Source organism: Tigriopus californicus, chromosome 1, assembly GCF_007210705.1.
Source record: "Tigriopus californicus strain San Diego chromosome 1, Tcal_SD_v2.1, whole genome shotgun sequence".
In the NCBI taxonomy this organism is placed as follows: Eukaryota; Metazoa; Arthropoda; class Copepoda; order Harpacticoida; family Harpacticidae; genus Tigriopus; species Tigriopus californicus.
This window is the reverse complement of record NC_081440.1, coordinates 6401018-6421240: the sequence shown is the minus strand read 5'-3', so window position 1 is coordinate 6421240 and position 20223 is coordinate 6401018. Positions and strand designations below refer to the sequence as shown.

Genomic DNA, 20223 nt, shown 5'->3' with positions numbered 1-20223 from the left:
TGTGTATCGGAAGTGCCAAATGTGTTGTAGGCTAATTTAGGGCGGGCTGTCTGTGTGGGTGAGAATGAGTGTGTTAAAAGAGCAATCCTCCCGTGGATCGTCACGTTGAAATTGTTCTATCCTTGATGGCGGGTCACTCTTCCATCCGTCCATCCATCCAATAATGAACTGAAGCATGAATGACGACGAGCAGGAGGATTGATGGCAGTATACGATACTTTGCACGCAGTGTGGATAAAACTTTTGCCTCATCGAACTATTTCTTACTCTCATCATTTATTGCATAGAGAAGTGGATCTAGAGCAAGGGCAAAAACGAGTTGTGGGGGGTGTGTTTTTTTTCTCTGTGGGACAAAGTGACACAACATGGATTCTGATTCTGTTCTAGGTGGGACAATCATTTGGAACAGGGAGCTTGCCAATGGCGTCAAGTGCTTATAAAACGGTGCTCAATTTAGAATTGGGTTGTGATGGAATGAGTTTTCTTTAGAAATATCCATGCTGAGATGGTTGTCGTTGTTTTGGTTTCGGTTGTTGTTGTAGATGATGATGATGATGATGAAGATCTGATAGAAGCCAACGAGAGACATTCACGTGGAAATTGAACACATAATTTATGTCCGAAGCCTTCCGCTTTCGGAGGCTAACGAGACCACTCGTCAATTGCTACAAAAGCGAATATTTCTAGTAATTGTAATAATCATAACCATACAATCGATGTTCTCTAAATAAGGGGAAAGGTTCGTTGTATATCATCCAGTCCTGTTGTTACATATTTGTTATAGTTGTTGTTGTAGTTATTTTTGTTTCGAGATGCTCATGATATGGCGTTTTGATATCAAGACAAAGAGAGAACGAACGATGAGCATGAATGACTATATTAATGAAGACTCCTTTGTCAAAGGAGACATGTCTGCTCTCTTTTTCGTTTCTTCGTTCTTTCGTTCTGTCTCCCTCATCTTCTTCGTTGAAATCAGTCCATCATTTGCGCGGTTCTAGTATCTCTTTAAAGCTAGGTAGTGTATGTGTATGCAGCCATCGGCCGGATTTGTGGACCGTGTTCCATCACAATTATGACTTGAGAGGAGCCCTCGAATTGAATGAGGGTCTCACTCTGCTCGGTTTCAATCAAAGATACAGGCGAGACACACGAAGAACTCCTCAATGATATTGAATTTCTCCTTCTCTGGCTTATGGAGTTGAGCCTTGGTTCGACGCTCCTTTTCGGCCAAAGCCCGCTTCTCCTTTTTGGAACGCTTGATCCGCCCTAAACTGGTGGGAAACCTTCGCCGTCCAGAGGACAGAGAGATCCCATGGGGTGGAGACTTGCCCCGACGTTTTGTCTTCATGATGTTCCGACAGCCGATCAGGTGGTCGGGTAAGGGTTCGTCACTGCCGTCACAGCTAATAATACTTAGTAATGCATCCTGCTCTTCTTCACTGAGCAATCCCGAGGCCTCGATAAAGTCCTCCTGACTAAGGGTTAGATAACGCACTAAATATTGGCCACCTTCTAGGACCCGCCTCCGATTGGAGCGGGTGATCTCGATCTTTTGTCGCTTGCACTCTCGGCCTGACCACCGCAGGAGGGCTCGGTAAACGTCCAGTTCCGATCGCACACAAAGCGTCTCTCGACAAATCACCATTTTAAGGGCACTAATGTCTATATCTTCAATGTCTTCACTTTCGAGGACTGCAGTAGCACGGGCATCAATGAGTTCCAGGCACTCCTTCATGAGGCTATTGCAGCAATCCACTTTCTGCTTGCGTTTCCCCGGAGCTAAGGACGAGGCCATACCAGCACTGTAATGGTTCTCATCGTCCACGGCCAAAAGAGGGTCGTCTTCGAGGGGTGGAGCCGATGGTGAATAGCGGTCACCAAACGGATCTTCCTCCTCTATGCCTTCCTCTTGTTCTTCCTCTTCTTCATCGTCCTCAACAAAGTCATCCGCCACCTCTCTGAACCTTGATGTGGCGTCTGGTCTCTGACGATTTGACAAGACGTCCTCCGCGGAGGACGCAGCAAAATAGGCACGAGGTGATTCTGTGATAGGCACGTCCCAATAATGGGCTTTACCGGGTTGCTGAACATGGGGCGTTTGTTCATGCTGTCCCTGTTGCTCATTGACAACGGAGCAGTAGAGGCAGATATGCTGTAGCACCAACAAGACGTTTTTCTCAGAGAGGTTCTCCTTGAGGTATTTCACAACGATCTTCGCCAAGCCCGGACACATGTACTTGTGAGCGGCATACAACGTAGTTAGGGCCGTCATGACGGATTGGAGCTGGACAGTCTCGTTGTACAGGTACCTGAAAGGCAAGAAATTGAAATGAAACATTCATTCGGTTTTATTCCCACCACATGATCGAAATCGAATTGAAAATCGAGCTCTTCTGGCTCGAAAGCCTTAGCTAACTGCTGGTGAGCGGCCCCGATCGTAGTATTGACGGATCACAAAAGATTATCAGACCGATTTCAACGACACATATCTTCAATTGGTTTGTTATCCATCCGTTTTATACACAGTGCGTCAGGTATCAAGATCAGGCCAAAACGACAGTGTCACTTGAGACCATTTCCCTGACGGCTAGGGACAAAAATTTCCTTTAAGCCCCATATACATTAAGGGAACATACTTCCTGCTGACCATTCAGGATGTTTTTTTCGGTTCTTGAATGCGACTTCTCTTTTGTCTCAATGTCCTACCATGAGTATATATGGCTTGCTTGGCTAGAGAAAGAAGCCCTTGCTTAGGTCTCAGTTGAAAATTGTGACCGCCAAGCCTGTTCACCAGGGGTTTCTATCCAAAGTTCAAGTTTCCGTGGCTTCGATGACCTCACACGCTCACGTGTCAAGCACAAACGTGGTTCTTTCCACTTGCTCCTCTAACTAACAAACGAGCATTAAAAGTCCATGTGATGCTCCTTGGTACATGTCCTCTGGACAAGCAGGCCTAGGTGGATCTTAGGCGACATGTCCCTTGACTGTGGAACTTTCATACCTCTGGGGAGCACGGAGACACCCCACTGACAAATGGAGCTGAATTTCTGGGCAAGCTCTTGCTCAGTGTGGGATGCGTATACCCCATTAATACCGTTGGTAAACATCTTGAGTGCGAGAAAGAAGTCGGCGGAATCCACCGGACAGAAGATATATGGATTGAGACATGGAGGTACTGTACGTCTTGGTGCAGCACCGCATGTGGATGAGGACCAAACTAAGAACACGTGGAAGTCGAATTAGATCAACCATGAAGGAAAGTTCTGAAGGTGATCACTCGGAGGGATTTTTTGGGTCTTCGGGGGGAAATAGAATTTCAATTTGTTCCTTTTCTCTTTCTTAGTCGAATCGTATTGACTTTTCTCATAAAGGAACGCCGCTCGTCTCTCCCTCTCTCTCTCTTTCTCTTTCTCTCTCTCTCTCTCTCTCTCTCTCTCCCTCTCTGGTTCCAACCAAATTCATGACCATGGTCGTCCCACGGCAGTCCTGGAGCCGGAGGGTTAAGAGCATCAATAAAATCATAGGTCTCGCGTCTTTCAAACGATTTCTTTCCTTGAATTGACGATCGTTGGCGACGTCGTCGTTTCCCTCGTGCTTTCGACATTCACGACGAATGGACGGACTCAGTGGAGCCCGAGTCAGGGTCGATTCGAAGAGTGACAGGAAACATATTCGTTTTGGGTGCCAATTTCGAGGCCGAATCCTAAATAAACCATGGTCGTCCCACGGCAGTCCTGGAGCCGGAGGGTTAAGAGCATCAATAAAATCATAGGTCTCGCGTCTTTCAAACGATTTCTTTCCTTGAATTGACGATCGTTGGCGACGTCGTCGTTTCCCTCGTGCTTTCGACATTCACGACGAATGGACGGACTCAGTGGAGCCCGAGTCAGGGTCGATTCGAAGAGTGACAGGAAACATATTCGTTTTGGGTGCCAATTTCGAGGCCGAATCCTAAATAAACCAGACACTTGGCTTATTTTTAAGAGGATGACGCTATCTCGATCTCAAATAAGGTAGAAGAGAAGTAAAATCACGCCGAGGGATGCCAACTCAGGCGAGACCCGCTCAACACTGTTCCAAACGTATTCGGATCACATTTTTGGCTTAAAAAGAACTACGAGGAGCGAAGCGAAGGAGGAACCTCCACCGAGATCTTCAAAGTGTTTCCTCTAAGTAGTAAACTTTTATTACCTTGGCACTGATGGTTCTTTGGCCCGTCTTCCTTACCTACTTCCGCGAGTCTACGACTCGTAACCATCTTTTCTACTTCGTTTTAAGATTGGAAGAACTATCTAGACAGTCAAACCACCACCTAGAGTGGCAATAACCGAGCTAGAGGCAGGTATGAGCTCCTCAAGACGGGCAAAACAGCGAAAGGAATCAAAGTGGAACTCAATCGAGATTAAGTCGAATATTTTTCACTCGAAGCTGTCGTTCCACAGCCGGTTGATTTTTGGTGAGATAAAGGCCTTTTCTATTCTATTTAAGGTTTGGGACGATCTTGTAAGTGGCCTACCTATGGAACACTTGGAGCAAAAAATTGGAAGGAAATCTGAATATTTTCAAAGTTCTTCAGTCAGTTCCAGCCTTATATACACTTTAGATGGATATTTTGCAAGAAACATACTATCACATGTGTTTCAACTCGCATAAGCCATACTCGTGTTCCAAATACATTTTAAAAAGTTCAGTAACTTTAAACATTGAATGTGTGGCTTTCATTTAGTGCCAAACCTTGGATTTGCCAATTCATACCGGGAATACATTCCCTGCAGTGGTTGATGAAACTCGTGAAAAACTAACCAAATGACAGCACACGTGATATAATGTTCTCAGTCAAAAAAAAAGTTGACTTTTGAACGGTGAAATATTGTAACTGGCCCGGAAATTTGATTCTGTCCTTATCGTTACTTGATCTACTTTGTATACCTGGGTAACGTCAAAAGTGTTTAAAGAATGATAGGATTAAATCGAAATTCTTGCCAATTCGGAGATAACAAGGCAAAATGATAATTGAATGAGGTGTGTGTCTTTAGAGAACTAGAGTATGCAACGCAGGCAAATGGAAGGTAGGTTGGACAAATACTGCGCTTTTTCATCCAAGCACATGGGTGATAGGAAATCTTTAAAGCTGAGAATATTGGACGAACAGCAAGTAAAATCATCGCGTCAACCCTCTATAACTCGTTTTCAATTTGCCACTGCAATGTAGTCATTGTAGGCCTACGCGCATATTGGACCCTTCAGGCAAGAATGGCGTAACCAAAAGAAACCGAACTTGCTCTATGGGAATTGACCCTAACGAAAATGGTGAATGAGGGTAAGTAGAAAAAAGAGCGAGAGTCCAGGAAATGGGATAGACTAGGAACAAAATGCCATGAAAACGCGCATGAACAAAGGGGGGTTTAGGCTCCTGGAGTGAGGGAGCCCTAATACCACGGGGAAATGGGAAGGGACAATCATAGTGGTGGTGAGTGGCTCGGACCAGTGAGTGAGTAGCTGGACATTCAAAGGGTCTCTGGAGCTCTCTGGTTCTCTTTCAGGGAGAATGGTTGTGTGGGAAAGGCTGACGGGCTAAAATGATTGATGCTATTAAGGGATAGGAAAAAGACTTCAGCCCTGCCTCACTGCCTTTTGGGGCCTGTCCCTATGGGAGAGGGATGAATAAATGATGCCTTCATACCAACTGAGGAGAAATGATACGGTACTCGTTGGTTGTGCAGCGAATCACTCTTCATAGAATTTTGGGTGCTTTCCTTGTCTTCAAATACGAGCCAATAACAGATGACAATGATGGTTTCTGGGAAAACGATTTCAATTCAACGATTGGGCAACCGGATGGCATGATTATGGGGACGGTTTTGTCCCCGTTTTTCTCGTTTCTTTCGCAGCTTTCTTGGTCCATCGTCCATCATTGTGGTTGGAGTATCTGGCAAAACTGATTTCATCTATAGGACCAGAAACTTTCTTTTATGGAAGATGGTCATTCCTGGTCTAAACGCAGGGATGTGACCACTCATAGATATGTAGGTGTAGATCAAGAACAGAACGAGATAAATGTTGGTCTTAGCCAAGTCATCCATTCCTATCCATGATCATAGATTCCCTCGAGTTGGTTGGTGGTGGATGGCTTTGAGACATTTTTGTTCCATAATGGAGAGAAAGAGAGCACGAGAGCCAGAGGGACTCAATGACTGGCCAAGAGAGTTTTCATCTAGATTGGAACAATGGGAAATGCTTTGTCTTTATCAATGCTGACTACAATGATGACTCGATGTAATGTGGCTTTATCGTCCAGAACTTTCTTCGGAATTGGTCAAGTCCCATGGAGACAGGAAACATTGATTTTCTGAACCATTGCTCACCCAATTACAACCTGGCTTGTCTGAGCCCTTTCAATTCCTTCATAAAAGCCAATGATAATAGTAAGTACACCGGCGAGAACGGCTTTCCTGTCCTCAGGAGTCAGTCACACTCAGCTTTTAGGGTTCTTACCTCAATAAGATATCAAATGCTCGACCGTCCACATCGCTCACGGGGATTGTGGTTCTCCGCTTCGTCGAAGGCAGAGGCGTGGCAGTCGCGGTCAGGGCTGCCACTTTAGCGGTGTTCCCGCTTTTGAGAACGCCCCCATGGGAAGTGACGCTCCCAATGGGACGGGCGGATCCTGGTACCACGGCATTGCTCGAGCCCGATGACGAACAACGCCGAAGTTCGTTCAAAGGCCCACGAAACATGGCCTTAAACACGGGACTATTCTCAGCTAGAATCCAAGAGTGAGCGGGAATGCGTTGAACGTCTGGTTTGGAACCGACCAAGAAGATCACATCACTTCCAGATTCACTTTCAATGAGGGAGTTCCTGCAAACAGAGACACAATCTATTAGGGGTTTGTTCATTCTTGCCTTTCCACGACCAGGCTACTAGTACATATATCCTTATTTACATTGTGTCCTAATAAATTACGTAGAGTTAACAAACGGATTGAGTGCTCAATTGCTCTGGAATTCACCGATCTCTCTGTATGGATCTTGCACTTGTCACCCTTTAGATCGTTGTTGATACGTCCATGATTCTTTGCTAACGAGGAGTTGCAAATCCCAAACTCGCTTTTCAACAATCAAGATGCATTTGAGGCCACTGAAAGCTAAATGATTCAGGAATTGCAATTGCTATTGCTTGAGCAATATCTATATTTTCGATGACTGCCATTCCCTACCTTAACGGAAACCACAAACATTCCGACGAACCCGAGGAGTGACGATTTGTTTCGTTTCGTTTTGCCCTCGAGTGACGCAACTTTTTGAACAGCATTATCCGCCGCCTGAGACAATGTGTTCTGGCCTCAAGGAAATCTACACCAACTTGATGCTGTAACAATAACCCCTTCCGGTGGCAGAAATGCAGAAATAGAAATGAAGGCAGAGAGAAGGTTTTCTCTGCGAGTATGCTCTTCAGACGGCACTTGACTTGAAGTCGTTGGCGACAAGTTTCAATGACAATCTCGTCTAGTTTACTACAGCACTCAGTCCATACACAACACTTGCTTCATCCTCAAAAGGCCAAACCACCAGCCAGATCAACCGCCATATGTGCACCTCTCACATTTGCGTTTCTCTTTGGCCAACCAGAGGGAGACTTCAAGCCATTGAAAACGAGAAAACTTGCTTTATCGGACAACCTTCCGCACGGACGTTGCAGCAAAGGTTGGAGGTCGCCCTACAGTGATATTACACTAGCGCAGCACAAACGGAGGAGCAAGAGGCTGATTATCGTCAGAAGGTAGACCTGCCTATTCTGTGGGTTGTGAATGCATTGCTTGACTTGGGCTTTGAAATCAGCGATGACGACGGGAGGCAGAGGTTATCTTTTGGGGGGTTATCGTTGAAATCAAGTGACTGAACATGTCCACGAAAATTCTTTTAGCCATACGTACCCAGAGAAATTGTTCTTGTGGCGAAAGCAACTGAAAAGAATATCGCATTCAAAGAACTACCCCCTGTAGCGGAAGGTCATCAGTACAGATGTGCTTAAGAATGACGGAGCTCAGATTATTGTCACTTACAACGGTTAACAATTTGCCTTGAAATCAGTTGGGTTGCTCATAAGCCGTAACAGGTATTACTAGGAAAACGATTTTATTGGATAAAGTTTCTGCTAAAGCAATATATCAATTAGTTTCTGACTGACATTTCGGTCGATTTGACGCTTAAAAGTCAATGCCTCTTATTTCAGATAGATTGCGATCCTGTCAATCCAAAAACTAGAAGTAAAATGAACCCTGCTTGAGCTCTACGCACACCCGCATTAGTGGATCCCAACTCAATTGGACCATCAAAGTAGGTCATAACCCGGTCGAAAGTGCTGTTTCTTGTACAATTTCGGATTAGAAATTAAAATATTTCCTTGGAAATGGCCCCCTTTGGAGTTATCAAAAGTTCTCCCGTAATGTTCAATAAGACTCTTAACAGGCACATCTAGGAGGTGGATAAGTGGATCAAGGGAAAGGAGAGGGAAAGGGGGGGGGGAGGGATAACTTTTAGAACTTAACCTCCCCAAAGATTTTGCACCCTGCTTCAACGCAGAGGGTAAGGGAAAAAACTTTGAAACTGGCCCATTAAAAGAATTTCTTGAACTTTACCACACCCCCTACACTCCCACCCCACCCCCATACTCTCACTCTTTTACTTACATGGTGTGCCTTCAGTGAATGAAATCCTTTTGCTTTTGTTCATTCTGCAATCCAGCCCGTGTCACCTGTTTGTCCCCCTCTGAAATGTTCACTCCTCGTATCCTTGTCCTTTGGAGTGGAACATTCCCCAGCGTGTTACGAGAACATCGGAATACGATGGTTGTGGTGAGCACTGAGCACCAATTCCCAGTATTCTCGGTCTTCAGTCGTTCGATTAATCGAGGTCCACAGGCCAAACATTGGTATTACCCTCATGATCTAGCTTTAAATCAAAGAAACGAATGATTCCTTGCTCTGCTGACTGCCTTGTGCCTACCATATCCGCTTTCGTTCAGAATGAAGGAAATCGGGAACGAGGAGAGGCTAAACGGCTCGAGGAACTAGGTACGACACATCCAACCACCCTTTGTGTCGCTCCAACTCATACGTACGAGTATAGTACACTACACAAAACGAACGAACGAACGAACGAAAGAACGAACGAAAGAACCAAAGAGAGAGAGAGAGAGAGAGAGAGAGAGAGAGAGAAGTGAGAGAAAGCAAATTCGGGGACCTGAGCTCCCCTTTTGCCATATTGCATGAGCTCAGGAACCCCCTCTTGACCTAAATCTGGGCACATTTTATTGCAGTATCATCATGATTGTCGTCATAGAGCAGCCTCATAAAATTGTCCATCAAGGCCAACTTACTTTTGCTGTCTCGTTAAACGAACCATGGATTCCGGTTCTTAGAAGATGAGGACTTAACATCATGCCATGTTTCAAATTTTGTCATACACACGTAGATTTAAATCATCATGATGTAATGGACAGCATAAAGAATGCCGATATGACGTCGACTTGCGCTATCAGTTTTAGTTTGAGTTCTTTTGAAATCGTTGAAAATGAGCTCGTTATCTTATCTCAGCTTCACAACACAATCATTATTGTGATAAAGAAGTATTCAAAAGTGCGTTAAAACCACGAGAATAATAGTATTGAGTCATATTTGGACGTCAAATATAAAGAGACCCCCGAAGGTTTAGGCATACGATTTGCCATGAAGACTTTCATCGTGATTTTGTTGGTGTCATTGTCCATACTCGTGCCTCAATCACAGGGTAAGAAAGCTTCTTTCCAAAAAACTTGACGACTCTCAAAAATGCAACACGAATGACTTTAATTCCAAGCCTTGAAATGTTTTACCTGCGACAATGTTGGATCTGGCGAGGTTTGCATTGAGAACCCTGAGCAGGTGCAAAATGGCGTCAGCGATTGCCAAGAGCCCAATGACGAGTTTTGCTATACCAGCAGACTCGAGGAAGAAGATGGCAGTAAGTATTGATAAAGATATCGATAATGATTCGTCCTTTTTCTAAACGGCATTCGCGCAATTGAAACTGAATGGATGATTGAAAATTGCACTTCACTCATCTTAATCCATCACGACCCAAGCGTATGGGCTTTAAGCACGACAATCAGCGTTATTTAGGAATGGAAGAAGGAACATGGAAACTCTTGAGCGCACAAGTTGCGAAAAAATAGAATTGGAACATGCCAGAGTCATTTCCCACCAGGGAGGGCATCTGCCACGCAAATGATCCTCAGCATGACATGCCAGATTGTCAAATAGACTTTTCTCATGAAAGCCTGGGGCGGCCCTAATCATAATAATAATAATGATCATAAAGTGCCGCTAATGGTGGCAATGGTGCCAGCCAGCAGCTGAGCCACTACGAAATCAACCTATGTGCTCAATTTCGCGTCTTTTCCAGAGCTGACTTTTAACCGCGGGTGTTGCAAAGTAAAAGACGGAAGCCCGGTTTGTCCGCCTGGTGACGACTTTCAGATCATCACCAACAACAACCCCCCCTACACCAAGTACTTGACTCGTTGCACGGAGGATGTGTGTAACACGGATGCTGGAAATGAAGGTGGGTCCAATTCCGACGGTGGTGGATCCTTGGTGGTTCCTGGAAATAAGCCATCCTCGGCCTCCAAGGCTTCGGCTATGATCTTAGTACTACTAATGTCAGCTCTTTGGGCTCATATGTGTTGAATGACAGGCTACTTCACTAATGTCAAATGTCGCGGCGAAAATATACAAATATAGCAAATTATGTGTAGTACTCACCAACGCACTTTCCGCTTTCGCATTCGCATAGTCGAGTAACTACTATCCTTTGGGTTCTTGGGATCGTGGATGGCACTTTTGGGTTGATGAACGGAGACCCCTGGGTCAGACTGCTTGGCCAATTGGATCGAATCGGGTATGAGTGATGCGGCTCGGGTTCGTCGACGAAGGTCGCGCTCTTCCCGTAACACCCGTAATGCGGACTGGGTGGCCAAACGCTTACTGCACTCGAGAGAAGACTGGGGCGAGTAACGTTGCTGTTGCGGTTGGCATAGGGTGGAACCCGGGCATTCCAAGGCATAGATCTGGAAGTCAAGAAAACCATCGGTTCATTACGCGAACACCCAAGATTGAGCAGGGAAATGTATTCGTGGTCAGCTGTATTAATGTAAAAAAAATGTACATGTACGTATGTACGTGTGTGGAATAGGAAAGCTAGTCTGTTCAGGCTTGGGAAAGCTTGACGACATGATACGTTTCTTAATGAAAAAGTTTTCTGAAAAATGTATTCGAAACGTCAGGGATCTAATTTGGGGAAACCAATCAAATGTCTAGACCTGAAATAGTTGAACCAAAACACCGGGACAACTGAATAATGCTATTATAGCGTAATACTGTCTCAAAGCCGCTAGACGTCAAGAACAAGAAAAGTTATACTGATTTGTTTTGAATGGTACCAAAGCCAAGGTGCATTAGGAAACCAAACAAAGGCCGACAACTCATTTGGAGGATTGTAGGTAGTCATAGAGCACACGATCCTAATTCGGAACATTCTCTCTTTAACTTGGTAGTGATCGATCAACGGGCAAACTTGCTTTCCCCTCCTCCTCTTAACTTTCCCAGCCATATTTAAGCGCTCGTTTTAAATGCTCATTTTCAATATACTACGATTAATGAAAGGCCCCGAGAGAGAGAAAGAGAGAGAGAGAAGGCAAACTTTACGTAAGAAAACAGTTCCAGGGAAAGTTTTTCGTCTTCTTCTTCGCTTCCTTCTCTCCTAGGCCAAGCAAGGCAGTCTCTATTACTGTCTTGTCATCTCGCTAACTTTCCAAGTTTACAAACCAGAAATGAAGAAGGCTAGTGAGACCTTCACCACAAAAACGAAAACCAACCAACACCTCACGAAGACCGCGTCAACTCAAGCCTTGTACGCTCAAGTCAGAGGCTCTTAGTGGAACTTTTTCCTCCCAACTCCCACCACTGCACAACCCGCAATCTGCAATCTACCTCGCGCATGGGACAGCAGGAGAAGCAAGCAGCCAGGCCATGCGTCGACCTCTCCACGACTGACCTGGATCTCAAAATTGGATTTAGTTTTAAAGTTAATTAGATTTCAGGGTGCTCATGGGAGACCCTGACGACGCCTTCCATTTCCTCCTGGCTGCCTAGTTGTGCGTTGTCAGGGCTCCCTGGAAGGGACACGTCAATTGGGGGACCTGGCGCAACCGATCAACTTCTGAGAGATTATAGACTAGAAGACACTTCGGATTTTGATGAATGTTCTTTGGCCACATGAGGTAACTGACCTGGTATGCAATTGGTTCATTTTTCTTTTGCACCATTACCGTCACTTTATTCGCGTTTTCAACTTGGGTTTCATTTCACTGAAATCAAATCATCCTTACTCAATAATATTGATAAGTATAAGACTATATGCTTTGAGGATTAAGGTGTCCTAGCCCGATTTACACTTCATCAATGCGTGCTCCCTTTTTCAGTCGGTATAATTTAAGAAGAAATCCGCCGTAAGAAGCGATATCTTGGGTACCATGAGTTGAATAGAGTACAGTAGGTAGACATTAGCTGGATTCTTCGTTGATCAGCTTACCTCTCTCGTCTCACCATTGAGACGACTGCCACAGTGGATCAAAAGCCTTTTTGAATTCCAACAGAAATATCCAAGCAAATCTTGTTAACTAATAGCCATATGCGCGACAAATTTGAGCCAGACTTCAATAAATCAATCACGTCAAAATAATTTCTTATGGTTTTTGTAAGGAAGAAGACTGTTGAAATGGATATGCGCATTTCCCTCAATACCTGATAAGCTTTTTTGACCACCGTGGTGAGACGGGTGAGACGAGACGAGAGGAGACGACTGTGTCCAAGAATCCAGCTAATGTCAGCTCGTATTTGTTCAGAAATTAAAACTAAATCTATTCGGTAACTCCAATCGTTTTGTAATGCTTTTCTATGTACGGAAGGTGTGATGTCTGAGTAAGAGCTTGCTCGAATGCCAAGACGGCGTTCTTTATTATGAAAACAAAAAGAGCAGTTTTTGGAAAAAGACATTTTCAATAGTAGCTCAGAATGGTACATTACATAGATCACTTAAAGGAGATAAAAAACCGTCACCTTCCAAACACATCATCGATGTTATCAGTACTCTTGGTTGAATAATGCCATGAAATTTCATAAATATCTGCCTAAGAGATGCTTAGTTTTAAAACAAAACTGTATTTTAGATTAAAATTTGTAGAAAAATGATGCGTTGAATGACAAGTTATTGCCCAGACATTTGATTGACCTTTTTCGATGACAAAAAAACCTAAATGATATTCTTGTATATTTGCTTAAGGACTTCTTTTGATGCTAAAGATATGGAACATTGTTACCTATTTTACGTTATAACAATAAAAAAGTAGCTTCAAAAAACTCAATGACAAATTGAGACATTAATGAATATCATACGTGTAGCCAACCAACAAAGCGGCCTGGTCTGTGTCTTAATTTCGATTTAAGGCTTTTTAACTCAATGTATTTTTTGAGCGCTTTAAAAATTGAATGAAAATGGATCCAGAGACAAAATTGAACACTTTCGATCGCCGTGGCTTTCACTTTAAAAAAATCCTTTTGTAAGAATGTCATAAAATTAGGCGACAACGCCCACTTAACACATTTGTCCGGCAATCGTTGTGTTCCTGTTGCATTTTGGGATAGTGATGACGTTGGACAGGATTAGAGCGGATCTGTCTTATTGAACTGCCGTCAACTGAGCCTTTTTTTAACCCCTCTTTCGCCCAATATGTGTCCCAGGAGTGAAGTTTTTTTATGGTCATGACTTGAGAGGTTCATGAGACGGTCTTGCATACCAATCTCTAAGCTCTCGTCTGTTGGTGTACATTTACGTCCGGGTTGGTGAACACTGCCACCCCATAATCCAGTGAGTGCACTTTGTCTTTAGGAGCTTTAATAGAGTCAATCCTTGGAGGAGAGGAACGACGAGGCACTCTTGGACATTTACGCACACTCACACGCACTGGTTGAGCTCCCAAATCCGAGCAAAAAGCCATTCGTTTGACCCATTTGCCGTGTTTTCCTCCGCTTCCTCACAAGGGTTTGGTTGGCGAGGGGAGAAAATAGGGAGTAAATCCAGTGGTTTACTGCACTTCCAGACTACCCTACTGTTTTATCCTGGAAAGTAATGTATCACCGTTGCATGAGTATGAGAGGGCTGTGTGAAAGTTGCGTCAATTTCCCGCTTCTTTGAGCCTGCAAACTTGCCGGATCTCTCTCATCTTCATCCTTCTCCTCCTCTTTCGGTTTCCTCTTTAGCCTCCAATTCCGCTCTTCCTCCTCCTCCTCATCTTCCCTCACGAATTCTTTAGCTCTACTGCCCAATTCTAATAATAGGCAATTACTTTAGTACATTGAAGAACATTAAATTGTTATTGCCTTTCGCTGGAAGCACGCTCGGGTTCCTGGGTTCTGTAAGGTGACGATGATTTGTAGCAGTACATAATGTTCTTTAAGTTTACACACTCGTCCCTAGAGGCGCTACCGATCCAAATAGAGTAATACTATTGGATACTGCAAGAACTGCAGGATGTCGATTGTTTTAGGTTGGAAGTTCATGTCCTATACCCAATGATCTTGTGTGTTTGGGATGATTTAACCATGGGTCGTTTATCTTTGGATCCTTTTCATCACAAAAGTAGCTAGCAAGAGAGTGAGCACGATAAAAAAAAGAAAACCCTTTGGGTTTTCGAACATCCATGACAGCCGCTCTTGATTTGGCCTGAACACTACCATCCTCACCACCTTCACCACATCTTCCACTAGTACCAATAGAACTACTGTGCCGCCACCACCACTACCACCACAAACCATAGATTAATGGTGAGAAAGTGTCCCTAAAACATGGAGGAAAATAATCCCTTCCATTTCTCTCTTTCTGAGAGATTTATGTTGCTTGTGTAAACCAGCGTTCACAATCCTTCATGGACCAATGTCAGTTCCCCAAACAGCTTGCCACTGAGTGCATATTGTAGAATAGCTTTATTCGCTTGGGGTGGCACTATTGGAAAAATTGCACCACCTGCATTCACCAAATAGCCATAAGACGTTCAAGCAATTACAATTATGGTAAACACAATCCCGCTCAATCAGGCTTAGCTTTCAATCACACACGCGGTGGTTTCACACGCCCAGAGTGGCAGTGAAGACTCCTTTGACCTAGAATAGAGGAAACAATTTACTTTTGGATAATGCTCTTGTCATCACAAAAGCTCAAGCAAGGCAGCTTTGACGGCTACCGTGATAGCATTGATCACGTGAAAGCCGACAGCTTTTGGATGTTCCTGGCAATTGCATTAAACTGATCTCGTTTTGATCGCTTCCCTTAGACAATCTCAAGTGATTTGTTCTTACATTCAATGATCGTGACATTCAATTACAAACGACCATTGGACAGATATCCCGTCGGGTGCTTCGAAAGCATGTTTGGTACCATTATCGCACACAACTTTGAGGCACAAATGTTGAGTACAAAAACCAGAATCGTAACTGAAACTTGCACTCGAGCTATACATGAAAGTGGAAAGCAAATGGAGCGAGCCATCGGATAACAAGATATGGGGCCACAATGAAATGTTCCCTAAATTGCAGAAAGATCAAATCATGTTCATTATTGATATCATCAACATGATCTAGGTCTTGGGTGACTCGCTCGTCATCTCTTGGTTTATCGGGAACATCATCAATTGCTTGACCACCAAAAAGACTACCGTCTACTGTGTGTTGGATTGGTCGTGTTGCTGCCGTTGTTGGAAGTGAACATGTGAACATGGCGCTGTCTGTCTGTCGGGCTAACGATTGGTTGGGCATGGCTGTACATGTGTGCGTGTGTGTGTGTGTGTGGCTAGTAAGTAGGGTGCGTATTACAAGTGACTTGTCGAGCAAGCACGTGGAGACATGAGTCCGTGATAAATCACCGGGCTTTAAGGCCTCTTCATCTCATTTTCTCTAAGTGCATGAGATATATATATGCCATTATTTTTATTTGTCCCCAAGTCGGGTTCGAGAGCCTGTTGGCGGCTACTGACCTTGAAGCTTGAGGCATTTTGGTCACCCCAGAAATCCCCCCGCCCACATGGCTCCATCCCAAGGCCGTCATCCAACGGCCGTATTAGATAAGGGATGGTGAAGGGAGCCACTCCCACTTCTCATTCATTCGTTTCTTCCGTTCATTCCAACGGCTCTCCCCTGGTCATAGATCTTGTGCCCATTTATTTCGTTCCCAACTCCGACGCCAGGGTGAGAGGCGTTTGAGTTTCTGAGTTCAGCCAGTGAAGTGCGAGAAAGACGACAAGACCCAAAATTCGTTGGTCTGGGAACCACCCGAGAGTGTATTATCACAAACTTATCTGCTCCGAGGCCATGAGGACCCAGGCCTAGCTAGTGAACTTCATAGCACTGACTCAGCCGGTCGGTCCAACCACGACAGATCTGTTAACCAGACTCTAGTAGAGTTCGTCCATCTAGTGAAGTTGTACTGAGTGGTAGTTTGAGACTCTGTAAAATTCTTATCTTATAACTGGGACAGTCTAATGGACTCTAAGATATGATTAGAAGGACCGAAAGAGGAAAACATTGACGGGATTTGGTACTTAATATTTATAAGAAGACCGCACCGCACGCCAATTCAGAGGAAGTTCGCCCTGGCCTTTTTTAAAGCAAACATGCCATATCGTCATGTCGTGATATGGCCTGATTTTCGATTCTCGCTTCTTCATCTCTCCTGCTGTTTGTTCCGTTTGTGACAGTGGCAATATTCTGAGCCAATGGACTATGACATTGGTTTGCTTCGCATTTGGGTCCCAGTTTGTTGACTTCCCGTTGTGATTTGACATCCAAGGACATACATTACACTATTAATATTACTTCTATCCGTCTTCCTGCTCTCTGCCCGCGTCTCACCCAATTGGGAGCGAATCCGATTGTCATTGAGGCTAAATCTGCGTTGTTTCGTGGATTTGCTCAGTAAGTGTTTCGTGGCACTCAGGTCGAGGCCCCGACCGAGGCTTCCGAGGCTCCCGAGGAAATACTTCTGGTTGCGAGAGAGATAGCAATTTTTCTCCATGTCAACTCTCCTCCCGTTCTTCTCGCCGTCGGTGAGCAGCCTGCGACTCAACGACTCAAGCCTGTCTTAAGATAGTCTTACTGATACCGAGCTGGCAATTTCAAAGGGTCTCTTTTTGAGTACGTATACATACATACACCATTACACGCGGGTAGAGAGAACTCACGGGCGTGACACAACTCGTGTACGGTAGAGCACCGTATACGAACTGAATGGTGGAAACCCTAACAAAGAGCGAAACGAAACATTTGGTGAAGGTTACAGCAGCCACTATTTGTGAGATAGAGGAGGTGAATCAATTTCAGCCTTCATTCCATGGAAGGAGGAGGGCGCGCACCACAAACGGTGACTGGAAAATAGAGAGTTGGTCCTTGAAACCCAATCACACTTTCTTTGAGGTTGCCAACACTTGGATGGAGGCAATCCATGAAGAAAGAATGATTGCCCCATCCACTAATGCACCTGAGTGCTCTGCTCTCTGTCTCTCTTACTCTCCTCTTTTTTCTCATGTGGAGGAAAATTGGAACGTGTTTATTACCTTGGCCTGATGAGGACAATGGGAAAGAATTTGTCAGGAAAACGACGACAATAAATCGAATGCATTGGCTACTCAAACAACTCGAACACCTCTGAGAGCTCTCCTCTGGCTTGGCTGAGTTGACTTTGAAGATCGTTTAAGTTATGCACCGATGGCTCTAAACCAATGGTATAGAGATGTTTGCTCAACACATCAGTAAAACAAACACTAGCTGAAGGGTACAACTGCACATCTTGATCTGCAAGCATTGATAGCTTAGCCTTCGTCGTACATTATATAAAACCGTGAATCTCTTGTCCTTTAAGCCTACGCATCTCTCTCTCTCCTCTGAAATGGCATCTTTGGTCTATTTTGTGGACTTGTTTGTTACCTACGTACAACTCACTTTCCTCGCTCATGGACCTCTTGTTCGTTTCTTTTGTCCTGCACCGAAAACAGAACCATTTCTGGCTCTCTAATGTTGATTGAGTCCAAAAGATTTTCTTTGTCCCAAATTAAGCCCCTCTTGTTCCTCAGGTCCTCAATCGTTAGGTTGGTGCGGAGGTTCGATCGTTTCGTTGATGAAATTGTGGTACTCTCCCAATGATTTGTTGGAGGATCATTTTCTCCCCTCACACTCAAAGCACCCGTCTGACTCGGGGTAGATTGTCTTCTTTTTATTAGGGTCCAGTTCAATACCAGTGATAAGTAGGCGCACGTTCTTAGCCTTCTTTCCCCCCCTTTCCATACTCTCTTGCAATGCATCGTTATCATTTCGTTGGAAGATTCTCAACGACAATGGAATGAGAGCACTAAGGCAGAAGAAGAAGAAGAAGAAGGAGGAGGTAAGAAGGAAGAGTATCACGCCACACAAAAAAAGGCTTTTCGGTATGGAGAATTATATTTTTCGCTAGGGGTTTTCTTCACACCTGAATTCGGCCACAAAACTAGTCGAGGACGAGGATAGTTGTTGGTGAATGCCTCGGGACCAAATTGAAATGACACATTCTACTGGAAAGTAGGGCCTAGCTTGGTAGGCTCAATGCCTTGCGATGAAGCGCATAGAGAAGAACCCTCTTGGCATCAGTTGATGTTAGTCTGAGATCGTGCACAAACTTAATTAAAAACCTGAAAAGGTGTGGAGATTCTTTATATCTTAGAGGAAACTTGGTTTCCTCCACGTCTTTTCAAGCATTAAAATTGGCAAGATGAACAAATTTCCGCCAAACATCAGCAGAAATGTGACTAACTTCATAGGTGAGCTTTTACCCACTATATCCACTCACGAGATCTAGTTGAGCAGAATAGAAAAAATGTTCTTTATTTTCCGGTTGTCGAGGTCCCTGGAACTAAGCAATGCTGTGAGACTTTACTCCACTGCACCCTTAAAAACTAGTACTTCGAGCAAATCAGTAAGGTACTTTTTGGATGAGTCAAATCCAATAGACGACTCACCTTCGAGGTCACTTGCTACGGTGCTAACGGCATTAGTGAACGCTCTCTTAGCGCTTGGTAATGTGGATCATTGGTTTTGAACTTGATTGCTCCTTTGCGGCACACGGTGATTATATTTTCTTGTTAAGTGTTTGCTCAAATGCCAAGACATCAAGATATGTTTTTCTTTGTCAGAGAAACAAAAGGAACAATTTTTGTGAAATACACATGCTTAAAAGTAGCTCAGATAAGTGTTTTAAGTCACTTAAAGCCCATTACGTGCGTCATTGTCAAAAACATAGTCAATCAGTATGAAACATACTCTTAGACATGTATCGCCGTACAATTTCATAAACTTCTATGTAGCACATGATTATGTATTACAACTTAAAGGTTGTGGTTTACAGCTTAAAAGATCGAAAAATGGCCTACAGCAATTATGTATCCAGTTATTGTCAAGGAATATTATTGTCTTTTTCAATGACATGACAAGAAATAAAGTTTCTCCACTTTCTTCAAGATTTCTTTAAAAGCTAAAAGTAGCAAAAAATGTAACTTAAAACTTACAAAAGATGTAAAATTGTCTGCCATTTTACTTAAGTGCTAAAAGATGCACTATCGTATCATGTTTCTAAAATATTTTGAATGATACATGTGACACTGTAATTTTCAAATTTGTTACTTTTTGCAATAATCAATTTCTACGTACCAGCGACGTTTTTATTGAACGTTAATAGAATTTTGTCAAAATTCACGATTAAGCTTGATCAAAATTGCGATTGACTGGTATTGCATCAAAATTGTGAAATATTGACATTAAGTGAGTTTTAAGTTATATTGCAAACTATATTCAGGTTTTTCTACCTGCTTCAGAAATATGAAATATTTCCATTCATATTTTAGGCATAGGAAAAGCTTATTATATCTCTTGGCAACTGCTTTAAGATATAACCGGAGCAATTTGTAGTAAAATTTGATCCAAATGCAATCTTTGAAAACGAGATATCTTTTCGTTTGCTACATGGATTTGAATAAAATTTTACTTGGAAATGCAAGTAAGGTTATTTCCAACATCTATTGGTTACGTTTTTTTTAATAATCTAATTC

At 43.7% G+C, this 20223-nt stretch overlaps 2 protein-coding genes across 5 annotated transcripts in view; one reads left to right on the top strand and one right to left on the bottom strand.

The window, feature by feature from the left end:
• Positions 1 to 257: 257 nt before the first annotated feature.
• The window catches only part of LOC131882506 (uncharacterized), a 62185-nt gene continuing 42219 nt past the window's right edge, over positions 258 to 20223 (bottom strand). For 2 of the 4 annotated variants that reach the window (XM_059229663.1, XM_059229671.1), the window contains exons 2-4: positions 10805 to 11109; positions 6496 to 6861; positions 258 to 2309 (exon numbers count right to left, since the gene is read on the bottom strand). In XM_059229663.1, the coding sequence (XP_059085646.1) occupies positions 1124 to 2309; positions 6496 to 6861; positions 10805 to 11109 (1857 nt within the window). In that variant the 3' untranslated portion in view covers positions 258 to 1123. Of the gene's footprint in view, positions 2310 to 6495; positions 6862 to 7219; positions 7836 to 10804; positions 11110 to 12844; positions 12963 to 20223 lie in introns of those variants that run through there. The other 2 variants (XM_059229684.1, XM_059229677.1) reach the window with 2 other exon arrangements.
• On the top strand, positions 9622 to 10790 carry LOC131882535 (uncharacterized). Its single transcript, XM_059229712.1, has 3 exons — positions 9622 to 9791; positions 9861 to 10004; positions 10446 to 10790. Exons 1-3 carry the CDS (start codon positions 9731 to 9733, stop codon positions 10727 to 10729), a joined length of 489 nt encoding a protein of 162 aa, XP_059085695.1. The 5' UTR covers positions 9622 to 9730; the 3' UTR covers positions 10730 to 10790.

What these genes read in the sequence shown, in the direction of transcription:
- LOC131882535 (XM_059229712.1), top strand. Translation starts at nt 9,731, where the DNA reads ATGAAGACTTTCATCGTGATTTTGTTGGTGTCATTGTCCATACTCGTG. An exon ending in ACTCGTGCCTCAATCACAGG is followed by an intron (nt 9,792 to 9,860) that starts GTAAGAAAGCTT and finishes TTTAATTCCAAG; the next exon opens with CCTTGAAATGTTTTACCTGC. An exon ending in ACTCGAGGAAGAAGATGGCA is followed by an intron (nt 10,005 to 10,445) that starts GTAAGTATTGAT and finishes CGTCTTTTCCAG; the next exon opens with AGCTGACTTTTAACCGCGGG.